Source organism: Hetaerina americana, unplaced genomic scaffold, assembly GCF_022747635.1.
Source record: "Hetaerina americana unplaced genomic scaffold, ioHetAmer1.1.p SCAF_5, whole genome shotgun sequence".
NCBI classification, from domain to species: Eukaryota; Metazoa; Arthropoda; class Insecta; order Odonata; family Calopterygidae; genus Hetaerina; species Hetaerina americana.
Window position 1 is genome coordinate 75,381,721 of NW_027287095.1, and position 25,222 is coordinate 75,406,942.

The 25,222-nt window shown below is 39.8% G+C and overlaps 1 protein-coding gene across 2 annotated transcripts in view; it reads left to right on the top strand.

Annotated features, from left to right (window-relative positions):
• Positions 1 to 25,222, top strand: part of sona (sol narae) — a 182,418-nt gene that overhangs the window by 106,171 nt on the left and 51,025 nt on the right. For both annotated transcript variants that reach the window (XM_071591978.1, XM_071591979.1), the window contains exon 4: positions 4,826 to 5,052. In XM_071591978.1, the coding sequence (XP_071448079.1) occupies positions 4,826 to 5,052 (227 nt within the window). The remainder of the gene's footprint in view (positions 1 to 4,825; positions 5,053 to 25,222) is intronic.

Below are 25,222 nucleotides of genomic sequence, written 5' to 3' on the forward strand. Positions count from 1 at the left end.
CATCATTGTCCTAACATTCCACGTTCCTATTCTAACTAATTTGGTCTTCTTCTCCTCCGTCTTCTGTCCTGCTGCTGCTGGTTTTCCCTTGCAAGGGTTTCGTGGGATGACGACCGCGGAAGCCTTGCCTCCCCCGCTGCCGGGCACGAAACACGGCCGATTGGGCCGAGCCCCGTGGTTGCCAGGACTCAAAATATCTCTATAGTCCATCATATTTTTCTTGGGAATGATAATTGAGGTGGTTTCCCGTTGCCTTCCTCAATAGTGTTTTTAACGTGACACCATCACTTACTGGCCGCCCCACTGGGGTCAGACGCCATTGCAGCCGCCTCACTGAGGAACAGACGCTGCGTGGACTACCTTTCGTCTGGCTCCTAACCTTCGACCTATCTGGCATGGATGACCCTACCAGGAGCAATTTTTATTACTCCCGCCAGCACAGCTCTAGGGGTCATCGGAACGCACAAGCCCTTCCACCACGTCAAGGTTGTAGTCCGGGGAGGGATATATATATATATATATATATATATATATATATATATATATATATATATATATACATACACATGCACACATATATATGCACATACATATTGTCAAAATTTCGACGTTTTATCCTTCTTATGTGTTCGAGTGGTTTCGTCGGCAGTCAAATAAGAAACCTCACAGTCTTCCCATTTGGATCTCACACGCATTCACTTTCCTCGCGCGCGCGCGGGCGTGTGTGCGATCCTTTGTGGAAAACCGAGGCTGTGCAACAGGTTGCCTGGCCGGCCGCCTTCCCATTGAAGAACTCTCTTGACGTCGGTCGCTCCAATTAGAGAAAAATGGGAGCCATGGAAACGGCTCCGAACTCACAAAACCCTGGTGAGAAAGAGAGAGTCATTCCCTTGGTGAAATATCACGTCTCCTGAGAACGGAACATGTGTATGCACTTTGAGAGACTATCAGCACTCCCCCGGCAAATGAGTTATGGCTTTTACTGCTTCAATAATACGATGTGCTTGATCAGGATCGTGTGCACGATTTTGGGTATATAAGATCTGGGCTGAATGGCATAGGAAAGGCGTCATTTCCAACTTGGAGTAAAAGAATGAGTTCCCACATTCGGGAACTAATGAGTTTTTTATGACACTTGCAATGATGAAGTTTAAGGAACGAAAGCGTTTTAAAGTGCCTTTTTAGGTTGAAGCAGTATATTCAAGTCCAGCCGCATTAGTTCCCGGCCAAAATAAATTGTAACGTTAAATTTTGTGTAATGAACACGAAATTCTCATTATGATTTACTTTTTACGTTCATTGTATCAGAATTAGTGGTGATGAATCGAAACAGATATTAGAATTAGTTATTAATAAGTGATTTCAATGCTCCAAGTATCAATTTAAACCTTTCCGTATGATAAATGTGCGTGCATGTTTTTGCTCGGTAATGCTTTTAATTAATTCCCTTTCTTGAAAGCACGTACAATTTATTACTTACATTATATTTTTTTATATGGAAGACAAGTTAAGGAGGACTTTTGCTTACGAAATTTCCTTACTCCCGGTGGTGTGATGGCCATTTCCACACAGTGGCAATTATGGGCTCCATAAACGATCCAATTAATAAGTGTCCCTCATAGTTAATATTCTAAACTGAATATGACTAGCAATTTTAGCAACCTTCAAGAAAGACTAGAAAAGAAAGGTGGATACGAAGTCAGCCAATTGACGACAAATTAAACCGCGGAGTAATTAAATCAGTAAAAAAAACCCTAACTCGAAGAAGAAAATTAATATTCCCGCCTACTTGTTTGGATGATCGTTAAAATTTTGACTTGTAAGCCAATGAAAAATACATTTTGAATGAGTCTTATCCTCGGCTTTAATAGCTACCATCCCGCGCACATCGACCTCATTTTACTCTTTATTTCGAAGTGAGACGACTAGATTTCCTTCTGAATTGAACAAAATGAAACTGCATTATTCAATCATCTGGATTGACTTTCTACAAAAAATTAAATAAAAGATAATTATTGTTCATTATATTTTACATTAATTTATAAACTTTTATATTTACAAACTATGAGTACAAAAAGATTAACGATCAGATTTCTAGATCGAAATTTTCAGTTTATTTCGAGAACATTGAAAATTTTTGATGCCCCAAGCCTTTACAGCATGGAAGGCACTCACGAATTTAATATAAGCGGAATAAACCTTATCAATAGTATCTAATCTTTATGGCTTTGAGGCTATGCTATCTTTTATGACTTTATTTCGTACAAATTTGGGAAAAAGAATGGCCTAATCATTTCACATATAATTTCTCTTATGCAACTATCTTTTTTTTGCCCATCCATGGTTCTTGCTGAGTTTGTTTTAATATGACCCCAAGAGTATCCGTTTTGCAGGTAAATTCCGCTGGCTTTCACCCTTGACTTTCAGATCTTGGATGTTTACCTATCGATCATTCGGACATAACAGTCCAGTTTACATTTTAGCCGTCAAAAATTTTGAAGATTGGACTTGGAGTGGATAATTTTGAAACCGCAGTGGTTTTTTTGATATCCTTTAAAAAAAATTAAAAACTGCATAAAATATTCTTACAGTTGGTTGCATCCTATTGTTTCTAGGAAGCACTGTTTGCTCACAAAATCGAAATGTATGGGAAAGAGTGAGATCTGTTTTAATCGGATTAAAATTTTCCCGATTAAACTGAAATGAACGTATGTTAACTTATTATATCATGTCGTCGTTAACAGATATTACGCTGAATAAAGGTCAAATGTTGTTTTAGCTTCACTTTTTGTAAACTTTTCTTCCCAGTTGGAAAGGAGTTTCTGAATCGCCGACCCCAAACTTTGGCCTCTTAAGTTACGCCATTCGATGGTGCCCCGGTCAACGCTCGAGTTACTTCATATCTGATAGTTTGTAAAATATTTTTTTTTACCTTTTGGTAATCATCAGAAAAATTAATTTGCTCTTCCATTCCCCCCTTTTCGACCAACATTCCTTTTCTCTAGCACGACCACATTCAAATCTTATATTTTTCCGCCGCTTAAACTCCAACTTGTACTGAAAATTTGTAAGAGATGTGATAATTATATCACTTTTCTCTCCTGATCGCCCCGTTCAAGTTACGTAGCCCGCCTCGGTTTCCCATGTTGTAACCGCAATCTTTTCTTCGTGCCCCATGAAAGATCCTCGAATAGGATAATCCAAACGAGGTTTAATCTCCGGCTTGATATACATGTTGCCGCAGATTCCAATCTGATGATGTCGCGTGAAGGTATTTGGAAGCATTAAATTTCGAAAATACCTTGTTTTTTTGTTAAATGAACTCACTTAAACATGTAACATCACCAGTTAAGTTCCTTTACGCCACATGCTGAAGGATAAATAACCCTTCGTCGGTGGAAGACAATTAAGAGAAAAATAATCTTAAACCTCCTCCTAACGGAAAAAGATTTCACTTAGACCGGACGAGAGAACATTCGCCTTTACATATTCTGGGGCCTTCGTATTCAAGTGGTCTCCACAAGCAAACTCCGAACACAAAGTTTTCAGTTCCTTCCAAGAGTGTGCGTGTGTTTCTCGAATACTTCAGTCTGATATGAATAGATAATTTACATATACATATTGTTAAACACTAAAGTAGGAGGTAATAAACTAAAATCGGTGGCATTTTATGCATTTGGTAAGTATTTTAGTAGAAAATGGGCCTAGGAGTGATGAGTTTTGGGTGTGGCGGAGAATGGTAAAAATCATTTGGACTGAGAGGAAGACAAACGCTGAAGTTTTTAAATAAGATGGGCGAAGAGTGGATGTTACCGGAGGCAATCCGAAAAATGCAGAGAAAGTGGATGGAGAAAATATTGAAAGGTAATGGGATGTTGAAGGTCGTGATAGAAGGGAGAACGTTGGGAAAGCGGATGGAGGAAAGAAGATAATGGGCATTTTAGACAGCATGGAAGCAGGCAGAAGGATTGGAGATAGGAATTGAAAGTTTTCACGATACTTGGAAATAAATAACCGCTTGTCCAAAACCTACCTTTAAAATGGGTAGAATGTCCTGATTGATTGATAGTTAAAATATTTCAATCTCAGCAGCATCTTCTAAGCTTATATTGTGACGAAACGTAATTCCGAGAATCCATAGTGGTGCTAGTTTTTAGGCGATTGACTCTTCTTTGCGCCATTAGGTTGGGCCATATGTCGGCAAGTTGGTGGTAACATATGAATGCCGTATCTACTCAGTCTGCCGTAAACCTATTTCAAAGTAGGTACGATTTCAGGCTGGAACGAAAACCGACGTCGACATTACCGTATTGTTAACGATATATGCCAAGTTTCCTAAGCTTAAACCTATCATCTGACGGATTAAATGAACTGTCTCCACATGACATGTAATTAAAGATTGGAACACTGGAAATTTCATCACCACTGCTATTCAAGCCCGGATGATCGGCGTGGTAAGATTGAGAAAAAAATATCGTCCACCGCATCAACTCGATTGCTTGTAATTTCATTTAGGTGCGTTAATTTAATGTGCTATTATAGGTTAAATTTAATCTCCTTAAATGAGGACTTACTTTAATGTACATTCGGATCTAAGAGGTTGAAAATTTGGCGACTTTGTAGCTAAAAATTGTTGGCCATTATTTGGCTATATATAAGTCCATTTTACGGCTTTAACAGCCATAAACCATAAGTAATAACAGCCATAAATAATGAGTAATACATTAAAGTTTTGCTTAAACCCTTGCTGCACGCAGAATAATGTAGAATAAAATTGCTCCGCTCATCGTGAATCGAAATAATCGACCTTCTTTCCATTCTGCAGTCCCAGAGTACCAAGTGGTGAGCATCCGTTCACGCCGGAGTCGCCGGAGCACGGAGCCCTCATCCGAGGTCGACCGTCACGCCGTACACCTGGAGGCCTTCGGGAGGCCCTTCCACCTCAGCCTCCGGCCAAACGGCGCCCTCCTGTCCGGTGGTGCCCTCAGGGTCTGGACCGCCCACGCCAACGGGAGCAGTGCCGAAGGGGTCCAGTACGAGGAAGTGCCTCAGGTTAGTACTCAAGACGCCCTGGATCTCGTCAGAATGAAAGCAGAAAAAATCGACGGAAAGTGATGGCCAAATGACCAATGACACGAACGCTCCCCGATAGGAGGCCACGAGGGCACCGCCATCGTGAGCGTGCGAGCACCAGAAAGTTTTGAAAATGTTTGCATCGCTGTTCGAGTCCCAAAAATATGAAACCGTGGTATTGTTATGCCGTTATCTTTTTATGCCGACATCGTGCGAATTGTGTTCGGGGAAACATTATATTACTCCACCGCTGTGTTTCACAACTTATTTTGGAATTCCTACTCCTTCGCGAGGAAACTTTTGAAGACCATTCGTTTTTATTAATGGACGTGAATATCGTGTCTCGTTTCAAAGTTTCCCAGCTTTTTTCCCCTTATTAACCCCAAGTGGATGCATAATAATTATTTTTTCGTCAGCTGCATTAGATTTGGGTCATTCTCACAGAAATTCATATATTCCTTCACTTGTTAACAGGATTCCTTTACTCCTTGGTTGGTGCAACAACGGTTGATACGGAAGTCGTTTGATATCTAATATATGAGCCTCATTGATTCATGAAATAAATTTCAGCAAGTAATGGTTCTGCACTAGAAAAAAAGGTACAATGAGGAAGAGCTTCCACATGACTAAGAGATTGAGGATCCGAGCTCTTCGGTTGATCCTGTACTTTTTATCCGGGAGGGGATTATTTCGTCTTGCCCTTCGAGTGGAAGATCATCATTCAATTATCTCCATTTAACCTTTATTCATATTCATTCAATCCGCGTTTAAGAATATGCGATAAATGGTGGAGTAAACATTATTCATGGATAAATTTCGTCTTATTTTCCTTCAATACTCGTAACTTGATTTCTGTTTGTCCGCCGAAACAATGGTTGGTGGACATTGTCATTAAGAGTCGAATTTTGCTTCGCACAAACAATTGTTTTCTGCTCTGCATGAATAACCAAATTGGACACGTCAATATCCGGAAGCCATCGTGCATTAGTCCTTGGCCTGGACTTCACGCCGTTCTGCGAACTCACTCCCCGTCAATGACTTACGTGAAATGACCGCGCGCGCGCGCGGTCACGTGTGCCGAGTTAGAAAGGGTTGAAACAGAAAGTGATTGGTTGTTGACGCTGCGTAAAAAGGAATGTGTCTTTGTGTGTGTGTGTGAGTAAAAGTAGAAAGGAGACGGAGCGTGCACTTTGAATTGCCAATTTCCTTTTTGATTGCGACATGTTGGAAGGAAAAAAAATGTTAAATTGGTTCATTGAAATTTCTCTTGCCGTTCGAAAATTCAATTCCTCTCCTTCGCATGGAAAAGCTGGCTGTTCGTCCGGCGAATGAAGTGGGTTGGCAATGAATAATACATCTCGGGAATCGTGCTTAGCTTAGGCGTGTATTAACACTTGAGTGCCCAACTTGAATTTTTGTATCCAACCAACGGTTTGCATGTGGCAACTCTTTCGGCTTCCTCCTAAAACATGCTCTGTGATTTTTATGAGACGATTTGAGTTAATGTTGATTTTATGATTTGGGAAACCGGTAGGAAGGTTGAGGTTTGCTACAAAGTTCATTTAAGCTCTTTAAATGGGCGTAAATAACAAATTAAACTCGCCACGCCCAAGCCACACCCGCACATCTGAACTCCATAAGGGAAGGGGTGTGCGAAAAGGCCTTTTTAGTCCCATTATGAGGCGTGGACAGGCGAGCATTTATTGATCAACTCCGAATTTAGTTATGCGTGACCAATCAATTTTTGGAGTGGTATCCACGGCAGCCAAATTTGTTTGAATTTTCAATTTTCAGTCATACGTGGGGGTCGTGCTCTTGTTTCAACGGAAAGAAGACGAAGAAAGGATAGGTCGGAACTCTCTTGTTCTTATTGATTTATATTTTGCATTGACTTCGATATGGCGATATTTTATTTATTCCCGTCTCCTGTTTTGATTCATCCAGTCATCAATGCATTTCATTTCAGATTGGCATGACCATTAGAACATAAATAGCTAAACATTCAAATACGTCGTGGGGTTTATGATGAGTATTGTATTGGAACGAACGAATAACTTCGATTATTTAAATAACGCTTTCAAAAAATTCGATTGGTCTTACTGGAGGGGATTTTTATCGCCAGCCATTTCGTTCTTTAAGATAAAAAATCTAAATGTTTTTCTTAATTTCTACATCATACTTGTATCGGAGATAAAATGTTGAAGTTACTGATTTCCCATTACAAAATTGAATATCCACCTTGTTTTAGATATTTCGTGAGTATTATGTAGCCCTTTTATACTATCGTACTTAATATAATTGCCTAAGTATTCAACCAATTTCTTAAATATAATTTCCATTTAAGAAAGAAGAGTATTTCGATCCCCTTTTTAAGCCCAGTCTCTAAATTCTCTGACAAAAATATCACAAAACCTTTGTCGGTCATCATAACTAACTAAACTCTGTTCCTTATACTCAGTATCTCCTTCCATTTCTCTAAACACTAACACACCCTCCAACTAGCGAGTCTACTGACAAAGAAATTTTCAAACCATTTTCCTCATATTCTTGTGAAATTTAAATTTTTTCACAAAACAAGGAAGTGAAATATGGCATTCTGAGGACATGAATTTGAGCGTATGTAAACCGGAAATAATTATTATTCACTATTTAAAAGTAAGTAGTGGAAAAATTATTTTGACCTTTTTCGGAAGTGTAACTTGTCACGTAATGAGGATATTCAATTATAACTTTAGCTCGCTTCAAAATATTATATCAGAGCAAGCAGTTCACCATGATCAACTGTTGACTTTTTATTTTTTTTAATTATCCTAAGCTCAAAACTTCAAATCATCTTAATTAACTTACTCAACCCTTAATTTTTATATTTCAAGTTTTATATTCAAATGTGGTTTTTCTAAAAAGGGGATGTTTAAAATCCAATCGAACCGATTCGAACCCAACCTGGGGTGAACGTATCATGCCGTGCCATATTCGTCGATTACAGGACACGAATGTGTTCTTTCGGTCACAATCACACTGCGGTGGCTTTGCGTGATCTTATTGTGCGTTGTGTCTTTAAAGAAGTTTACGACATTTGAGTCGAGATCTAAATTGATCACAGCGGGTTCATTTAACCTGATTCACAATTGTGCCGCAATCGTAATTCCACACGGGCTCAAAATATTGCTCTACGAATATGAAGGACTTCAAAAAATATCTTACTCCGAAAACCTGTGCGCGACTGCTCTGTGAAGTTAACAGGAAACGAGTTGCTAATCGTTGTCCTCCATTGACTTTTCTCCCGTAGGTGTCCCTATTCCTCTCTATCTCTCTTTCGCCCAGCTGCCCCGCGCACCTCGACAGCATCGCTCGGCCACATCAATAAACTCACACACACTTTCTCTTTCGGCCCAATCTCTTCCCTCCTCCGCCCGCCCTCTCTCGCCTGTCGTCTGAGGCTCCGGCACAAACAACGGTGCATACGTACCTCCCAGAAGTCCTTGCGCGCGAGGCGCCCTGTCCACTTCTTCGCCATTCACTCGGTAAATGCTTCGCAAGGCTAACTGGACAATGGTAGCATTCTCAACAAGTTTGGTAGGTGACTTAAAGGAGGCTATGGGGTGGAGTTTAAACGGCCGGACTCACCACACATACACTGAAGGCACGCGCGGTACACTAGCACGAAGCGCAGGCTAAGCAACTGTTCGCGTGCGTAGGGTCTATTTCTATCAATAATTGTATCGCTTACTATTTTTGCAACGTCGGACCTGGTTTCGTTATTTAACACGAGTTCCCATGACACACGAATCTTAAATCGTGGCGACCTTTAATGAGTCGGTCGCAGGTGATGCGTGTTTTGCAAGTGGACGCGCATGACTTGAGTTCGCCAATTGACTTCATGATTTCTTCGATTATCTATTGCACGGACACGATGAGTCAGTAGAATTTTATCGCTCTCGACGATTAGCTCTGTAACTGTGATATGAAAGTATACGATATACATATCACAATGAAGAAAGAACCACCGCAATAACATTTTGATGTGGTATTCACTTTCTAGCAATTTTATCCCAGTAAACAAAAAGTAGAGTGTAATTTGCAACAGAGATACCACATTCTTTGGAGACTTTTACTTGTCGAAATGTTGAGAAACAGCCGCGATTCAAATTTTTCTTTTGGTTTCTCTGAAAAATCAAAACGAGATCATTTCCAATTGAGAATGAATAGGATTATTAAAATGCCAAAAATATTTTCGTGAACCCCCGAACTTTTGGTGATGTTTTTGATGGGTTGGAGATCAATGCGATATCTTAATATTTAAACCTTTTTCGATAAAATTAAACAACTTATCCCTATGAACTTGTATCAAACAACTCGTCATTGAACTTGAAAACATTTTTACGGAACTGTAATTATCAATACATGAGATTAAAGGTGATCTTCATGGGTAAATTAATGGAACTTATCATTAATTTCTCTTCAACCACAATTCTGGACTTTGCGATAGTTCAAATATACCGGTACATGGAATGAGTATATACTTGGGCTGTGTTACAAGATTTTATGAACGCGTTGAATCAACCGAAAATGTGAAATCGCAAAATACTGTTGTTGTACTCAATCATTCTAAATGTTGCTAATTTAAATTATTTAATCATTTATCATTAAGTCGTAAGTGATGGCCTCTTTTAAGTGGATGATTTCTGTTTCGATTAATCAAATCGTCTTACTTTTAATTGTCCAGCCTTCAGTGTTGCTTTTAAAATAATGTGTAAATTATTCCTCACTGAAAAATATTATTTTAGCTCTGAACTGAATAATTGGTATCGTCCCCATGTGCATGAATCGCTTTTGAGATCGCTCGTTACTTCCACATATCTGCGCATTGCTGCTGCTTTGTTTTTGTGTTCTATCTGGCGAACTGTCGAGGACGCAGCGCCAGAAGGAACACAAGAGCAAAGAGCACCGAAAATGATGTTTCCTCAACCAGCGCGGATGGCGGCATTTTGACGGATCAAAATATCGCCGCTTCCCTAAACCTCTTCTTGAACTGACCGTGGCGACAATATCCTACAACAGCTGATCACACTTAGGCTATTGTCTTGTTTTTGAAATCGCGTCATTACTACGGCTGATGTTTTACCTGCCGTTGACTATTGCTAGAAGAGTATAGATCGGAATCTCTGATCAGTGCATATATTATTTTTTTAAATGCATGAGCCAAAGTTGCCATACAAAAAAATATGTTGACAGAGTCGTTATGTTAGCTCATATTATTTAAACGCATTGGTTATTGTCTTCATAAAAATACCGACTGGGCGCTGGGCAATTTCCTTCCCGCTTAAAACCACATATTAGTATTTTCGGAAACTAAATAATGTTAATATTTAATAATCAGCCATAATTTTCTGTCTAATTATTAGGTCTCTTAATCGAAAACTCTTATTGGAGTCTTGTCTGAGCTTCTTACCTTCCTCTAGGAACTGATTTCCTTTCGTCCAACTTCAGTCAACAAAAAGTATAGTATCGCATTTATACGACTGGATAACCAATTCTCGAGCCAAAAAGAAACTCGACGTATTCGGACGGGTCGTGGATATTTTTAGCAGACAGCGAAGCAAATCGACGAGTTCGGACAATCTTTGAAAAGTCCTTTTTTTAGCCGGGCACGGGGTCGAGGGGCTCTGGGTGGCTGGGACGAGGGCGACGAAAGGTCGGCCTTCCCATGCTTTGCGGAGGCGGGGGGAGGGGATTCGAGACACCGGTGCCACCCTCCCGCTCCTCATCACCCACCCCCTCAGCCACCTCCCAGGAACCCGCCCCTCGCACCTGCGTCCTCAACTGGACCCGTAAAAATCTCCGCCGTGTCCTTCGGACGAGACTGTACGTATCACTGCGTGACCGCTCTTAGAGGCCGCAGCCGCCGTCTCTCCTCGTCGTCGGCGCCTTCGCTTGGAGCACTTTGTTCGAACGTGCGAGGGGCGGAGGGTTTTGGTCCCCCCCCCCTCACCTCCTTTGGGAAATGACGCGTGTGACCCGTTTAATCTCGTCCGAAAGCTGCGCAGAAAAAGTGTACAGATATGCGGAGGCGTAAGAATGGTCCAGCGGTGGCCACCGGACGTCCGTGCGTCCTTTGAGCGCAAGCTTAGAAGCCTATCTTGGGTTATAGAGTAGTTATTGGACAGGTCAGGTGTTCTCATGGGAAATGGCTGGTGATATTTCTTAATTTTTTTATGGAATATTATCATAGGAACTCCGAAAATAAAGTTAGCGACACGTTGTGTGTGAAATAAATAGGCCATGGAGTGCATGAAGTTGAAATTCAAACTGAAGAAAACATAATTCATTCCTTGAACAAATAGTGTACACTTTATGTTCATCAAGAATACCTATTTCTGACGAATCATTGTTAATAAAATAACGAGTTGAATTCTATACTGATTAAATTATCTTAGAAAGTCAGAGGGGCATTTTATATATATAATGTGTAACGCTGTGCTAATATTTGCGGAAGTAATTTTTTCGTAGAAAAATCTCTATTAAGATAGCGTATAGTGTACACTTTAATGCGAATATTGAAGGGTAATAATTGAACTCATAATGATATTAATTTACGAATCATTACGAATCCATCCCTTCCATCTTGTATCAGTACCGGGCCTACCTAAATGATTATGCCTTGGTATTATATTTTCAAAGGTCAAACTTTCTTCGCTACAAAAAATAAAAAAAATTGCAGACTTCCATTAATTCTAAAATATTATTAACATTTGAACTAGAATCCTTTCAGGGTGATAGCCATTTCAAATATTCAACACAGTTCCTCAGGTTTGATCCTGGCAGACAGCCAAACGAACCGAAACGCTACGTCTTTTTGCATGAAATAAAAATATAGTCATGCAAAATAAACTGTAGAAATAAAATATTTAACCGCTTATTCTTTGGAGTCTGATACGTGTTAACAGAAATAATCTCCATGAAATCATGGACGTAATGAAAAATTTAAGAACATCAACTTTGAAGCTTTGGAAACAAATATTCTCCTGCAACATCATGCACCTGCTTCTCATGTTATTGTCTGATATGCGAGTATATGTTATTATTTTAGAATCCAGGTTCGTGTACAGGTTGAGGAAAGTTGGAAAGAGAACGAAGGATAACTTCGGCAGAGGAACAAGTCGACTGCATTAGTTTTAATTAACAGCATTAAAATGTACAATGAATGTTTTTGATGTTTTTTGAAACTTTACCAAAAAAATAAAATCAGGAGGGATTTGGAAAGGTCTGTCTAAGAAGTTTTTTTGTGGCGCAAAACTCAAATTAACGCCAAAATTGTGGAGCTATAACAATACTTGTCCTGATAAAAACACCTTTGCCTCCCTGCGCTAGGGAATAAACGATTACCTCCTCAGGTTACCAGCAAAACCGTTTCGTACCTTGATTGCACTTACGTTTACTCCAGAGAATACTGAAGTACAGCTCGAAATTCCATTGTAAAATCCTGCCACCTACACAAGTCGACCGAGATAATTCTTCGTAATAAGCCACTTAATTTTACACAGGTTTACCTATGCAGTACTATCAGGATTGCATTGTGCAACAAGAATGACATGTGCATAATTTTGGGAGTTTTTACGTATAGTTTTTGGTGATGATGCATGTTTTAATGATGTTGCAACGCCTCTAAACTCTGGCCCAACTAAATAAATAAATTCTGTGGAAAATAAAGTTACTTATTTTAACCTCTGTATGAAGCAATGCCATCGAGTAAACTCCCGATTCAATTAGCTTCTAGGAATTTATTTTTTGTTCGTGCGTGCACAGGGAAAATACAGGTTACGAAGCGGTTATTGTACTGCCCGCCCACACCGAAGATCGCCAGTTCGAATCGCCACTGTGACCGCAAACGGACTGGATTTTCGCTTCAAGGACAGAACTTTTTTCGAGGTAGACTTTCTCGGGGTCTCTTTATTCGAAGCTAGCCATTGCGAGAAAGCTACCGAAATTCGCCACAAGTCTCACACCATTGAGAAACATGTACACTTAGTGATAGAAGTCTTCCCTCTTTTCATTCTAAGCGAAAAATTTAAATGAATTGAAATCACAAAGGTTATAATTTAGCTACTCCTTCAGACTATTGGCTATCCGCTATTTTTTTCTATGATAAAGTAGTCAAATTCGGAGATTAACAATACTTTACTGCTAAATTACACTTAAAATTTCGACTTTGTGGGAAGTGAATTAGCATCTGCGGCGGTAAATGGTTTTGAGTTGGTACATGATGACATAATTTTATCCTAAGCCCTGTTTGTCAGACATACCAAAGGCAACGGCAAGTTATCGATAGATAATTCAGGTTTTTAAAAGGTTGTGTTTTTTTATGAATTTACATGTGTAATAATGAAATATAAATATTTTCTGTGTTACCAAAGATTCGCACTCTTGAAAGAACATTCGAATAAATAATGCTGGTTGCTAATGGCGGCATTAAGGGCAGTCAAGGCTTTACGCGGAGTTCTGTGTCTTTTGAAGCCAGTCCAATTTTAGTCCTAATTGTCACTGCAAATATACCTTAAATAAGTTTTCCTATGGATTAATGATAAAATTTCCATTTTTATTATTCCTTTTACGATTGAAAATTCACGAGACTCGTAATAGTATGTCGATACCACTATAGTATCCTATGCATTACAAGACACCACGGAGTAATGCGATATTTCCCTCACTTCATGATCTGTCCTATTGTTAAGGATTTGAAACGCTGCTGTTTTGTGGATCTGATGGACGAGGTCGACTGTCGCGCACGCGAAAAATGTACTTCTCTTCCATTTGCCAGCCTTGAGTCGTGCAGCGTCTTGCCAGCCTTGGTGCGTCTTTGTTAATTATTTCGTGATAGTATTTGCTCAATCATGCCCGAGATAATTGTTGTCCTTAAAAGGAAAGTTACCAAAACTATTTATATATTTTTGAATGCTTACATGGTTTAATGGCTTCGCGGTTAAGGATGGCAAAATCACCGCAGCACCCCTCCCCCCCGCACGCAAAAAATAAGATGTATTGCATATGATGCACAGCTCCCCTCCAAGCTCAATCCGCAGGGAATGCCTGTCGTGGAGCTAAGTTCCTTTTTCATTTTTAAAAGTTTCAAATGCGTAATTACTTTTACGTAGCGGGTAGCAGAATCGAGATATATTCTCGTATATGTAAATTTACTTTCACACTCCATTGCCGTTATCTTCATCATCTTGCACAGTAATTATTTTACGGTCACGTTGGCAACTGATATTCCTTGCTGTGAAACTCTCTCCACCTCCGAATAGCCTTCGCTATTATCTTCAAAAAAGCTGTGTTTTATTTAATATGATGTGAAGTCGTTTAATAAGTTCGCGAGTTCCGTAAAAGGATACCGGAGAAGGACTGACAACGAAATTTATTTCAATAGAAGTTTATTGCCTTTTACGTCTTTTCTTTTTGCGAAAAGATAAGTGATGTCAAAAACTTTGATACAAACACAGTTTACCGTATTTCATGAATATTGTACTTTAGCCGAAAATGCTCTTATGATATATTTTAGGAAAGTTGAAAAAACAGTTCTTTCGAATGCAATTGTCAATTTTCTTATCATTTTTATAATTGAGAAATATTTCCTCATGATTTACCATCATTCCACGTTTGAAGTTTGAAAAATACAAGTGAATCCACAGATTTTTGCCAGTTTTATGCCAGTGCGTGGCAGTGCAAAGTTAAAAAGAAAACCTTCCATATTGTTAAGCGACATTTTTCATAACCTCATTATCTTCTGCTGTCTTCAGACAACCCCTGAATGAAGGTGAAAATAATTTATGTGCAAATATTCCTCTCAAAAGAGCCCTAATTGGAAAATACATCGGATATTCAAACTGAAATTTGTTGCTTGAAAAAAAAGTTAAGTTTCAAAGTTGATTCCCGAATAAATTGTTTGATACGATTAGACCCATTTCCGGTTAAGCATCGCCTTTTTCTCGGATACACTTGTTCGCGAGGCAAATAATGTGTGTGGAATCATATTTAGGCAACAGTCAGGTACGGCAACGGTAAGAATCGGAATATTTACGGTCGGGAGATGGCGCGGAAGTGCGTCGGTTTTGCGTTTCGCGGGAAACCGAAGGAACACGCAGTGACGTCGCGACCGTCGTCGAAACTCTTTTTTTTCCTTGGGAGTACCTTAAAGCGTGCATTTGAAAAAAAGGTACGATAACAATAATTTCCTCCTCCACCTCTCCACGAAAATCTCCCATCAAAAATGGGGCGCCCGTTCGTGAATCACTGCAGTGGGACTGGGGATATTAGTGTCACGGTCCTTATCGAGGAGTCGCCCTGGGAAGTCATTATGAAAGGCGAGAGGGGGAAAGGGAGAAGGAGAGTGGAGAGCTTGCGCGTGGCCATGCATGTGCGGGAGGCCTGGTGTACCCACGGGTGAGCCACGGTCTCTGCCGGGTTAACGAAAGGCGGATTCAGTTGCGAAATGCTGCCTCACTGTGAGGAGACGCGACTCCCTACCCTCCGCGGATTTTAGCAGGTCAATAAGATCGCCTGGGGATGAGATTGGCAAGGGATTCTTTCGTAGATTTTAATTTTCGTCTCTCCCCCCTCCAATGTCGTTAGGGCCGAATCGGAAGATTTTGAAATAGTCCCAATATTTTCTTGCTATAGAGGCTGTGCGATAAAGAGATTACGTGCTCAGTCCTCAGCGCCAGTGACGATCTCGGCATGGCTATCTCCCAAGAAACCTCTGGCGCTGTATGAGCATGCATTATGTGTGCGTGTTACTCCTTTTGCTAAGTTTCATCCTTGATGGAGATTTTTCTACCGCGGCAGTATTTAGATGTCTCAGATTTGGAATAAGTCCCAAGAAATCTGCTGCAACCGTGCCAGCTATCGATCTCATGAGCACCGATGGGCGAATGCGTCACGTATTAAATGTGACTCACTAGATCTCTCCACGTCAGCACGGAACACCACAGTCTTAATTAGAATTTAATCATCCTAGCCATTTTAAACTACAGGTAGGGAAGGGCCTGCTATCGATAAGCATGATTGATAGATAAGCACAGCTGAGTAGGAATAACCTATGACCGTAGTCATTTCACAAGTTTAAATTATTCTAGCAGTATTTGCAGCTGTGATTAATGCTGAATACCATATATTGATAATATCTCCGATATTATTTATTTATGATATTTAGGGGATATTGTACGATCGCAGAATAAATTTATTGGGTAGTTTAAAACAATATGATTTTTATCTTCTGCGTTAACGTTTTTATAATTTAAATGATTTATTTCATCAATTTTTCAGAAAAATTTCATTAGTCCTGTCAGCATTCACCTTGTTAGGGCGACCTTGTATTTAGTTAATCACAGGAAACATTTTCATCCGGATTCAATGAGCTTCACGGTATCCGCTTCATACAATCAGTCGACCATGGCTTCTGACCGCGCCTTGAGCCGGCCCTGGCATGAGCTTACGTGATGACTCTGAACAGGCAGGATAAGGCTCAATTATCAAGAATTCATTGAGTGCCTTGACTGTGCCCATCTTTAAGATGTTTGTTGCCCGGATTGTTTCAGTTTGGCTCGCGATTGCAGCAATTCATTTCATGGATAAAGTTTCCATTACTGTGATCTCACACAAATAAAAACTTACGTGGATTACGATTTATTCGGAGACTATTTGGTAGATTAAATTATTGGGTTTTTCCTAGGGTTGTTGATACTTCCCTTTGCCTGTAGCAGGTGCTATCCAAGAATTTGAAACAACCAAGATTACAATCCGTCTAATCGAGTTATGACCCAGTTTGTGCATTTTACAATAAAATTCGCTAAACTTTTATAGCACGTGCTTTGTTAAAGACTATGTGTCACGTCACAGACGAGGCCTACTTAGTTGGCAAAAACTATGAAAACACATTTATCTCATTACCTCAAGCCGCAAACACCATAGGTGGAGGGGGAAAATACATCGCGAATGCCCTGCAACGGTTATTAATGGACGTTTTCAAATAGCGTGTGTAACTGGCAAGCTCTGTGAAACTTCGAGATGAACTGACGTGCCAACATTGAAGCAACATTTGCTTGGCGTGCGTGCATATTGCTGTGTGCGAGTGAATATCATGATATAGGTTATGATCTTTTGATATAGGTCTCCCACGGAATGGGAGCGCCTATTATCCAATTGTGCCCGCGATTGTTATTCCGATCTGCGCGATGGAGCCACGTGCAATTCAGCCTTTCAATTGTTCAAAACGCTTGGCGGAAATTTTTGCTTGGCGATATTCCGCTCTTTGGTGTTACATCACGTTTTGTTTGAGGCACACCCATTTCGCACCGTGCGCTTGCTTTTCTCTCCGCCAATTATGAATGCACGAAGGTTGTTACCTTGAACACAAGACGCCGTTTTTCCGAGTGTCTTGGCGTCATTTAGACAGGTCTAAGGAAATACTCTCCGATTAATCTAAGAGTTTTACACAAAAAGTATGAACGGTATTAATTTCAGGAAATGAATTTTTTATAATATTCAAGTAATAAGAAAGTTCCGAATGGATTTTGTGTGAGGGGGAACAATTAGCGGCACGGTAATTATCGTCTGAGCGCGGCAAACCTTTCCGACGAGTCCGCTCGCCCGTTTCGTTTCAGTGGATTCGCGATGAATTATGCCAAAAATTTGGCGTTCTCTTCTCACATCTTTTCCGTAAAAGTCACGAAATTGATTATCGGAACCCTTTCTCAATCTCGTTCGAAAAATAATTCCACCGGCATTGAATGCCATGTCATGCTGCTTGAATCCATAGTTTCGATTGTTTTTCATTGGCCCTGTTTGAGGTATAGCGTATTTTTTTAATATCGGAGATGTATTTCCGTCGTCGAATTCGCAAACACCTCCCGATTGTTTATATATGGGGAAAAATCAGGGTTGAAAAATTCGTTGAAGCAGGTATTCATTCGCAGCGGTAACTTCTTTTTTATCTGACCACATATTTCCTTGAAGCGGCGGGCCCAGTCTTCAAATTGTTTACACGATCCGAGCGCTTATCATAGCTTCTCGCCTTTTGATTGGTTTTTAAGTCGCCAACCGGTAGGTTTCGACATTCCCGGTTTGACCACATTTTCACCAAACAAAGGTCCCAACCAAAATGTGCAGATGCACTAGGGAATGTGGGTCACTGACCCGAAGAAGAAAGTTTCGTGCTATGTGAAACTGTAGGATTAACTTCGCCAGGCCCATTATAGACTACTTTTGGCTCCGGCGAGGCCTAACAAACCCTCTTCAGTGACGAGCAATGATGTAAGATTGGCATTTCAAATTTGTAATGATGATTCTTAAATGCCTCCACATATAGTGCGAACGAGTAAATTTCCCTGATGGAACATATAATGTGGCAATGGGTTGGGCAACCGTCCATGATTTTTGCTGGATGCTTTTTTATGGTAGTTTTTTTGGCATTATTGCCATTTTGAATTTGTTGAACATTTTTTCATTCATCTTAGTTTCTTTCTAAATGAATAATTGTCCAATCTACCTGACGCACCTCGGTAACCATTAATTTCTTTCCATCTTTGTACGTGTAGTGATAAAATATTGAACGATTATTAACTTGTCACGCTGGAAATCATAGGGAATATTTCCGTTGAAAATTTGCTTTTTTTGAATTACCAATATCTCGAGTAGAAAAAATGGTGACGGTATTTTATTTACCTTTAAAAATTTTTAAATCGCTTTTAAAATATGAAATTAAACTTTTAGGAGTTTCTAGGGTGCCAGTGAAAGATTAACGCATGTATTTAGTATAGTTTGTGGATTTCCGTAGTGCTTGTTAACATTCACCCGGTTAGCGAAAGATCCGTGGTCCAATTCCTAGTTCAGGTGAATTTTTCTCAGGTTTTCTTTGAGCTATGAGTTTCTTGCCGAGGCTTCTTAATTGTTTGGGTTTTTAGGTTCTATTTACAAAATGATTTATTAAACTGTCACAACTGAGATCATTTTATGTTCACAACACAATGTGGAGCTGTCCTTGAATGGTTTGAGAGAAATTGATACTTAAACAATGGTAATAACAAGTGCCAATAACTGCTTATTTCATCACATCCACACTCCCTATCACGCTGTAGAACATTTGAATAACTTTGCGTAAACCATTTTATTGCTGCGATATTAGCTTGGGTTGATTTTATTTTGTTTCAGCTTGAGGCTCTGTGTTTAATTAAAATGAGTATTATATTTTTCCAATTGTTTCAAATGTCTCCGAGTTGTCATCGCTCTAAAAACCATACCCTCAACCATTTTCGACTGGAAGGTCGCTATGGCCCACGAAAGGTTTACGTTTTCTTGAATTAGTTTTCATTCCCACGCCACGTGCCGGTGAACGGTGCTGCTGCATGGTTCGGTGGACATAAAAAACAACGTTGGTGACAACATTGGAGCTAATTTTAGCACCAATTGAAGCTAATTGTTAGCGCTAAAGTTTCGTGTGTTGCGCAATAGGAGTGAGGGAATGAATGTGTGGTAAAGTGTGGGCGGCCATCCTGTCAAGCATGCCTACCATTTTTAGTCGTTTCCAATGCTTGTTCCATTCTCATTATTTAAATTTAAATTATGCAAGCTGCACTGTTTGTCAACAGTACAGAACTCTCGTCACGGGACAGGGTTGTCAGCGTTATGCACAGTCTCGGCTTGGCCTTTAGCCGACGTCTGGACACCAGCCATCGAGGTTAAGCGTCGAAGGTGTTATCAATCCACTTAGCCCCATGTCACAAGTGAACTTCTCCAAGCTGAGCGCGAAAACTAGCGCATATCGGAGTCAACAACATATTTTTATATTCACCGATTAAATCCTACGTTGGTATTTGTGTCCTTGTATACCGTATCCCTACCTGAAGCTGTGTTATTTTTATTATACAAACAAGAAAAATAAATTGAAACCAATCAAAGTACTGGTCATCGCAATTGACCACCTTACTCGTTCAGGGTCGAGTGAGTAATCAAGTCAAGAAAATGGTCGCAAATCAAAATTCACCTGGGCAACTGAAATGCCTATCAACGTGCCACTAATTTGATTGCCATCATACGAATTGAACACACTAGGTGTTTTTCTTCCCGAAAACGTAGCTCATTTGTCATTTCATAAAGTTAACTACTGCTGAAATGGCTACTTCATTTCTGGAGGACGACTAATTCAGAAATTTACTTTTTTTTCCTGATGCACAAAAACTGGTTTTTTTTCATGTTATAAATAATTTTCACATGCAATCAAATGAAACCCAATCTAATCCTCCATCACATAATTAGTGTCTGCAATATTACTCATTTGACAAAAAATACCACGACGAAGTTAACACGATGAGTAATACAGCTGGCAATATAGCTCAATGCTCAACGTACGAGTCACGCATCCATACGCCATGGAGTGTTCGATAAACTGAAATATTTACAGTTGGAGTATATTAGTTTTGACGGAATCTTACACTCATTGTATAGAATACATTAGGTTCGTTCTCTTTTGTAGATAGCCAACAGCTTTTAAGCTTGAAAATTGAGAATTTTCAGATAAGATAAAATTTAGTGGTTATATTTTATAATGTCCGATGACAAAGGATATGTTGAATCAATAATATTCTTCATTTTAAACATGGCAGCATGAGGACGTACCGTTTTAGGTATTTAATTTAGATGTTTAATATAGTTTCTCAGGATTAACTGCACACCTAACAAGTTGGAGTTTAAGTGGGAAATCGGTGTTTGGGATCCAATGCATGACATCGGAAGACCCGATTGAACAAGAGACATCCCGATGGAGTGAGGAGATATTTATGGACGATTTACAATCATTAGAAGGGAATTTTTCAATTTTTCTATTACTAATTTTTGCTAAACTAACGATACTGGCTGAATTGATTGAAAAATTGTGACTTGCTCATCCTGGTTATTTTCTTGACTACAAAAAATAAACGCTCAAATAAAAAAAAATAGAGATGAACATTTTTCACGTTTTGTTTTAGCTAATCACAAGTATCATAGTAACAGAGATGTTTCTAGAGAAAACAACTAAGTGTACCGACTTACTTGCATTAAATATAAATGAAGCGTAAATTTATAAAAGAGCAATACCGTTTGCTAGGGGTTTATTAATTTAGGAACATTGAAGGCTACATCTATACATATGTATCATGTACGAAACTATTTTCACCGCACACCCTTGATTGGTTCTATGAAAAAAACTCTATATACCATGATCCTTTTGCCGATTTACTTTTAGGTAACTTTTTTTTTTTAATTTTAGGTAATGTGGGGGCGTCACTCTCTTCTACCTTTGCGTCCGCCCAGGATCGTGAGCGATGCAAGGTGTTAACTCTTCGTAGTTTGAAGCGCGTTCACACACTCGGCGCGTCTTCGATACCGCCAACCCCCGCAAATCAACCCCATACATCATCGAATCCGATCCGGCACCGCCCGTACCCTAGCCGTCCGCCCCGCGAAAATCTCTCCCACCCCCCTCGAAATACACATCCACCCTTCCTCTTCCCCTCACACCCCCCCCTCCCCCGGACGTCCCTGATGCGATAACCCGCGCGCGATAGAATCGACATTCCCCCAATCTGAGAGCGTGAAAACGTCCCAACCCATTCTCTTGCCAGTCGTTTTTTTTATTTAGAATTCGTTACTCTTCACCGTGTAATTTTTTCATTCCCTTTGACGCGACGGGACAGAAGTCGTCGGTGCGAGGGTGAGGACGAGGCGGCGTGGGAGGGGGCGCGGAGGGACGGGGGAGGGTCGAGGGGACGTGGGAGTCCCCTGAGAAGGGCGGATTGGGATGGGTTCGCGTGTGCGGGGGAGGGAGGCGTAGGGGATTAGCAGTGAAAGGGAACGCTGGGGTGGTTAGGGGAAGCAGGGGGGCGAGAAGAAGGGAGGGTTGGGACAGTGAGGAATAAGGGGAGTGGGAGAGGGACTTGGGGGGGAGGAGTGAGCGCTATTTCCCAGCGGAGGTGGAGTGGGGAATGAGGGGGTAGCGGTGGGGGCGTGTGGCGGGATAACCTTTTTTCCCACGCGAGAAGGAGGTAAAAGGGGGTCATGCACAAACGCGCGTGACGTAGTCGGCAAAAGCACTTTCACCTGGAGTCACGTGATTGAGCTCGGCCGTCTACAAAAACCTCTCCCTCCCTCTTATCCTCCCTCCCATCCCCCTGATCCTCTTCATCAACGGAGGCCGTCTCTCGCGACGATTGGGGTTGTAAAGTGTTTTCATTGGGAGCAGGATCAAGTAGAGGATGGTTTTACAATTCCGTAATATCCACTGGTAAAATCGGTGTCAGCACTCTTAAAGTTTAATTCAGCCACATTTAAAATTATCATTTTGATGTGAAAACTTATTTCTGTGATCCCTAAAATTATGTCGTATTCAATAAATTAGCTCAAGATAAGGAATACTTTAATAAATAAGACGTATTCCTCGTTTAATCCCTAATTCCCTACCTTACGTTGCTATCTCATGACAGTATGTGCTTGATATAGGTTATCATTATTATTTTACTTTCTAAAACTATGTTAAAGTAGAAGTTTTAATGCAAGAATCTTAGTAATCACGAATAAACCTCGTTGTGGGTCAGAGGAGGGCGGAAATTATTTCATTTATCGACTGATGATTTCTTTCAGAACAACCGACAATAAGAGTACATACATTCAAAGGAATTTTTCTTATTCTCTCCAAAATAATTCTGTTGAAATACTATAGAATATAGTTCATAATTTCATATCTTCCGTTCAAAAATATTATAGTCTGAAAGGAAACTTTAAAAGTTTACTTTTAAGGATTCATCCTCATTTATTCTTGTTGAGCTCTTTTTCTCTCAAATATACACATAACTAAAGTATGCCTAAGTGGTATATATCTACAGTCAACATATATCTGCCTGTAGTTCTCAAAGTTTAAAGACGGGGCACGTTCAAAAAAGAAAATGCTCATGTTTATGAACAAACCAACATTTTGTTATTTATACATATGCGGTAAAAAGTCAGTGACTTCTCTTAATCTGATGAAGGTGGATTGGACCACCGTAATATTTAAGTTATTTTCATTTTTATTAATCTTTTTTAATATTTTTAACTACATAAATGCGTGTGTGTTGAATATTGGCCAACGTCATAAAGACCTTATCTTTACAATATGTACATGTCGATGTATATTGATTTTGCGAGAACGTATCTGACCGGTGGATAGAACGTTGGGCTATTGACCTGGGGGCCCGGGTTCGATGCTAGATGAATCCTCTGAGATCACTCAGCTGCACCCAAGCTTTGTGATTTTCATGTACCAGATTTTCATGGGAAACCACAGGTGGTACAGTGAAAGGAACCCTTACCCTGATGTGTGAATTTCAAACGCCGTCTTACCTATCAATATCAAACCAACCTTTGTGTAATAACTGTACTTCATCAAATACACAAGGCAAATATTAGTTAATTTCATTTTGTGATACATATTGATTTTAAGTTGTTTGTAAAAAAATAAGCAAGGTTTTGCGAGTGACAGTATTTGAATAGTCCAGACAGTGTTTTCGATACTGGAACCTAACCCAATGTCTCACGGGAATATTTTGGAATATTAGTTGAATAAATGTGACTCGTGTACCACGGTTGCATTTAGAAGGTAAGTAAAATGGGTTTTAGCTCAAAAGTGTGGACATAATGAAATTTGTTTTGAGACAGTATTGTCCAAGTGTTTGTCCAATATTACGAAGGTGTCCTCCGGAAAAATGAAGCGTCTGTATCTGTCCGTAGTTATGTAATTATTGCTTAATCGTCATTGCTGTTTAAAACAAAGAAAAATCTTAAATACTTGTTAATAATAAATATTAGGTGTCACTAGTTGTTTTGAAACGTGTACTACAGTAAAAACAAATGTCCTATGGTAAATTGGGGAAACGAGTTCTGAGAAGAGATTTGACGCGGCTAATGAAAATGGAATTTTATTAAGATAACCATCATTGTCTGCATATCTCGTACAAATGAATACTTTTTATTATTTAGTATAACCTGTAATACCTTGTTATCCCGGTCTTTAGGATACGCTATTCGAATAGGAGAGACACCAGGTCGTGTTATGGTGTTATGTGACCCAGCGATGGTGTCATCGCTACCAAGATTCTTTTCTGGCGGAAGGAAGGATAGGAGTTGCGAAAATATGATGGGTTCCTGAGTCAATTGAGAGATATGTTGTGTAATTTCTTCAAGAATTGCAATTGAGACTGAGATATGGAAAAAGAAGATATGATGATTATTAATTGGGCGTAAAGGTCGACATTATCCTGGCTACGCAGAATTATCTGTTTGGGGAAATGACATAAATGTTGGAAGACTAAGCACGTGCTTATTCCAGCTCTTTCCTTTTCAAATACATTTCGTTTGGCTACAAATGTCAAGAGATTGGTTGATTACGTTCATTGCTTTTTAAAGATCAGCGGGCCAATCGAATCCAAGTCTGTTGCTTTTGGAATGCTGAGACAAGTCGTGTAGATACGGGAGAGAGGAGAGGGGTGGCTGGGTTTGCTTAAACCGGGACACTGCGTGATGGAAAAATTAAGCATTTGAAAGGCCCCCTTTTCCTGAAAGTCTAATTTATCACGAGGTTAAGGATTACCGTCCAATCTTCCGTAAAAGGAAGAAGTTAATCCTCATGTCGATAAATTATCCTCCTACAGTCTTCTTATTTTGGTAATATGCCCTTTTATAGGTTTTCCGGCATGAATCGGGGATAAGAACGGTAGTTCGTACTTTTTATTTTTCGACGTCGTCATGTATGAAAGTTGTTTTTGATTAGATTCCCAATATAACAAGATCTGATTTGGTGAAAATAATAGTGATATTTCTTTCGGTAATTCATGATAATAATGCTTTTAGTTAGACATTAAAACTAACAGGCCTGATACCGTTATGCAATGACTTTTAGAGTAACGTTTTCCCCAATTTTACCGTGAAATAAATTGAAATTTTCATCTTTAATTCATGAAGAGTGCGAAATTTGTTTCGGGCTTCAGTTTTTGGGAAAGGATTGCAAAAGGTTTTCCGCATGTATTTTTTTACGCGACCCTGGTCAAACAACGTCGTCATCCCATCATCATTACTGACCTGCTGATGA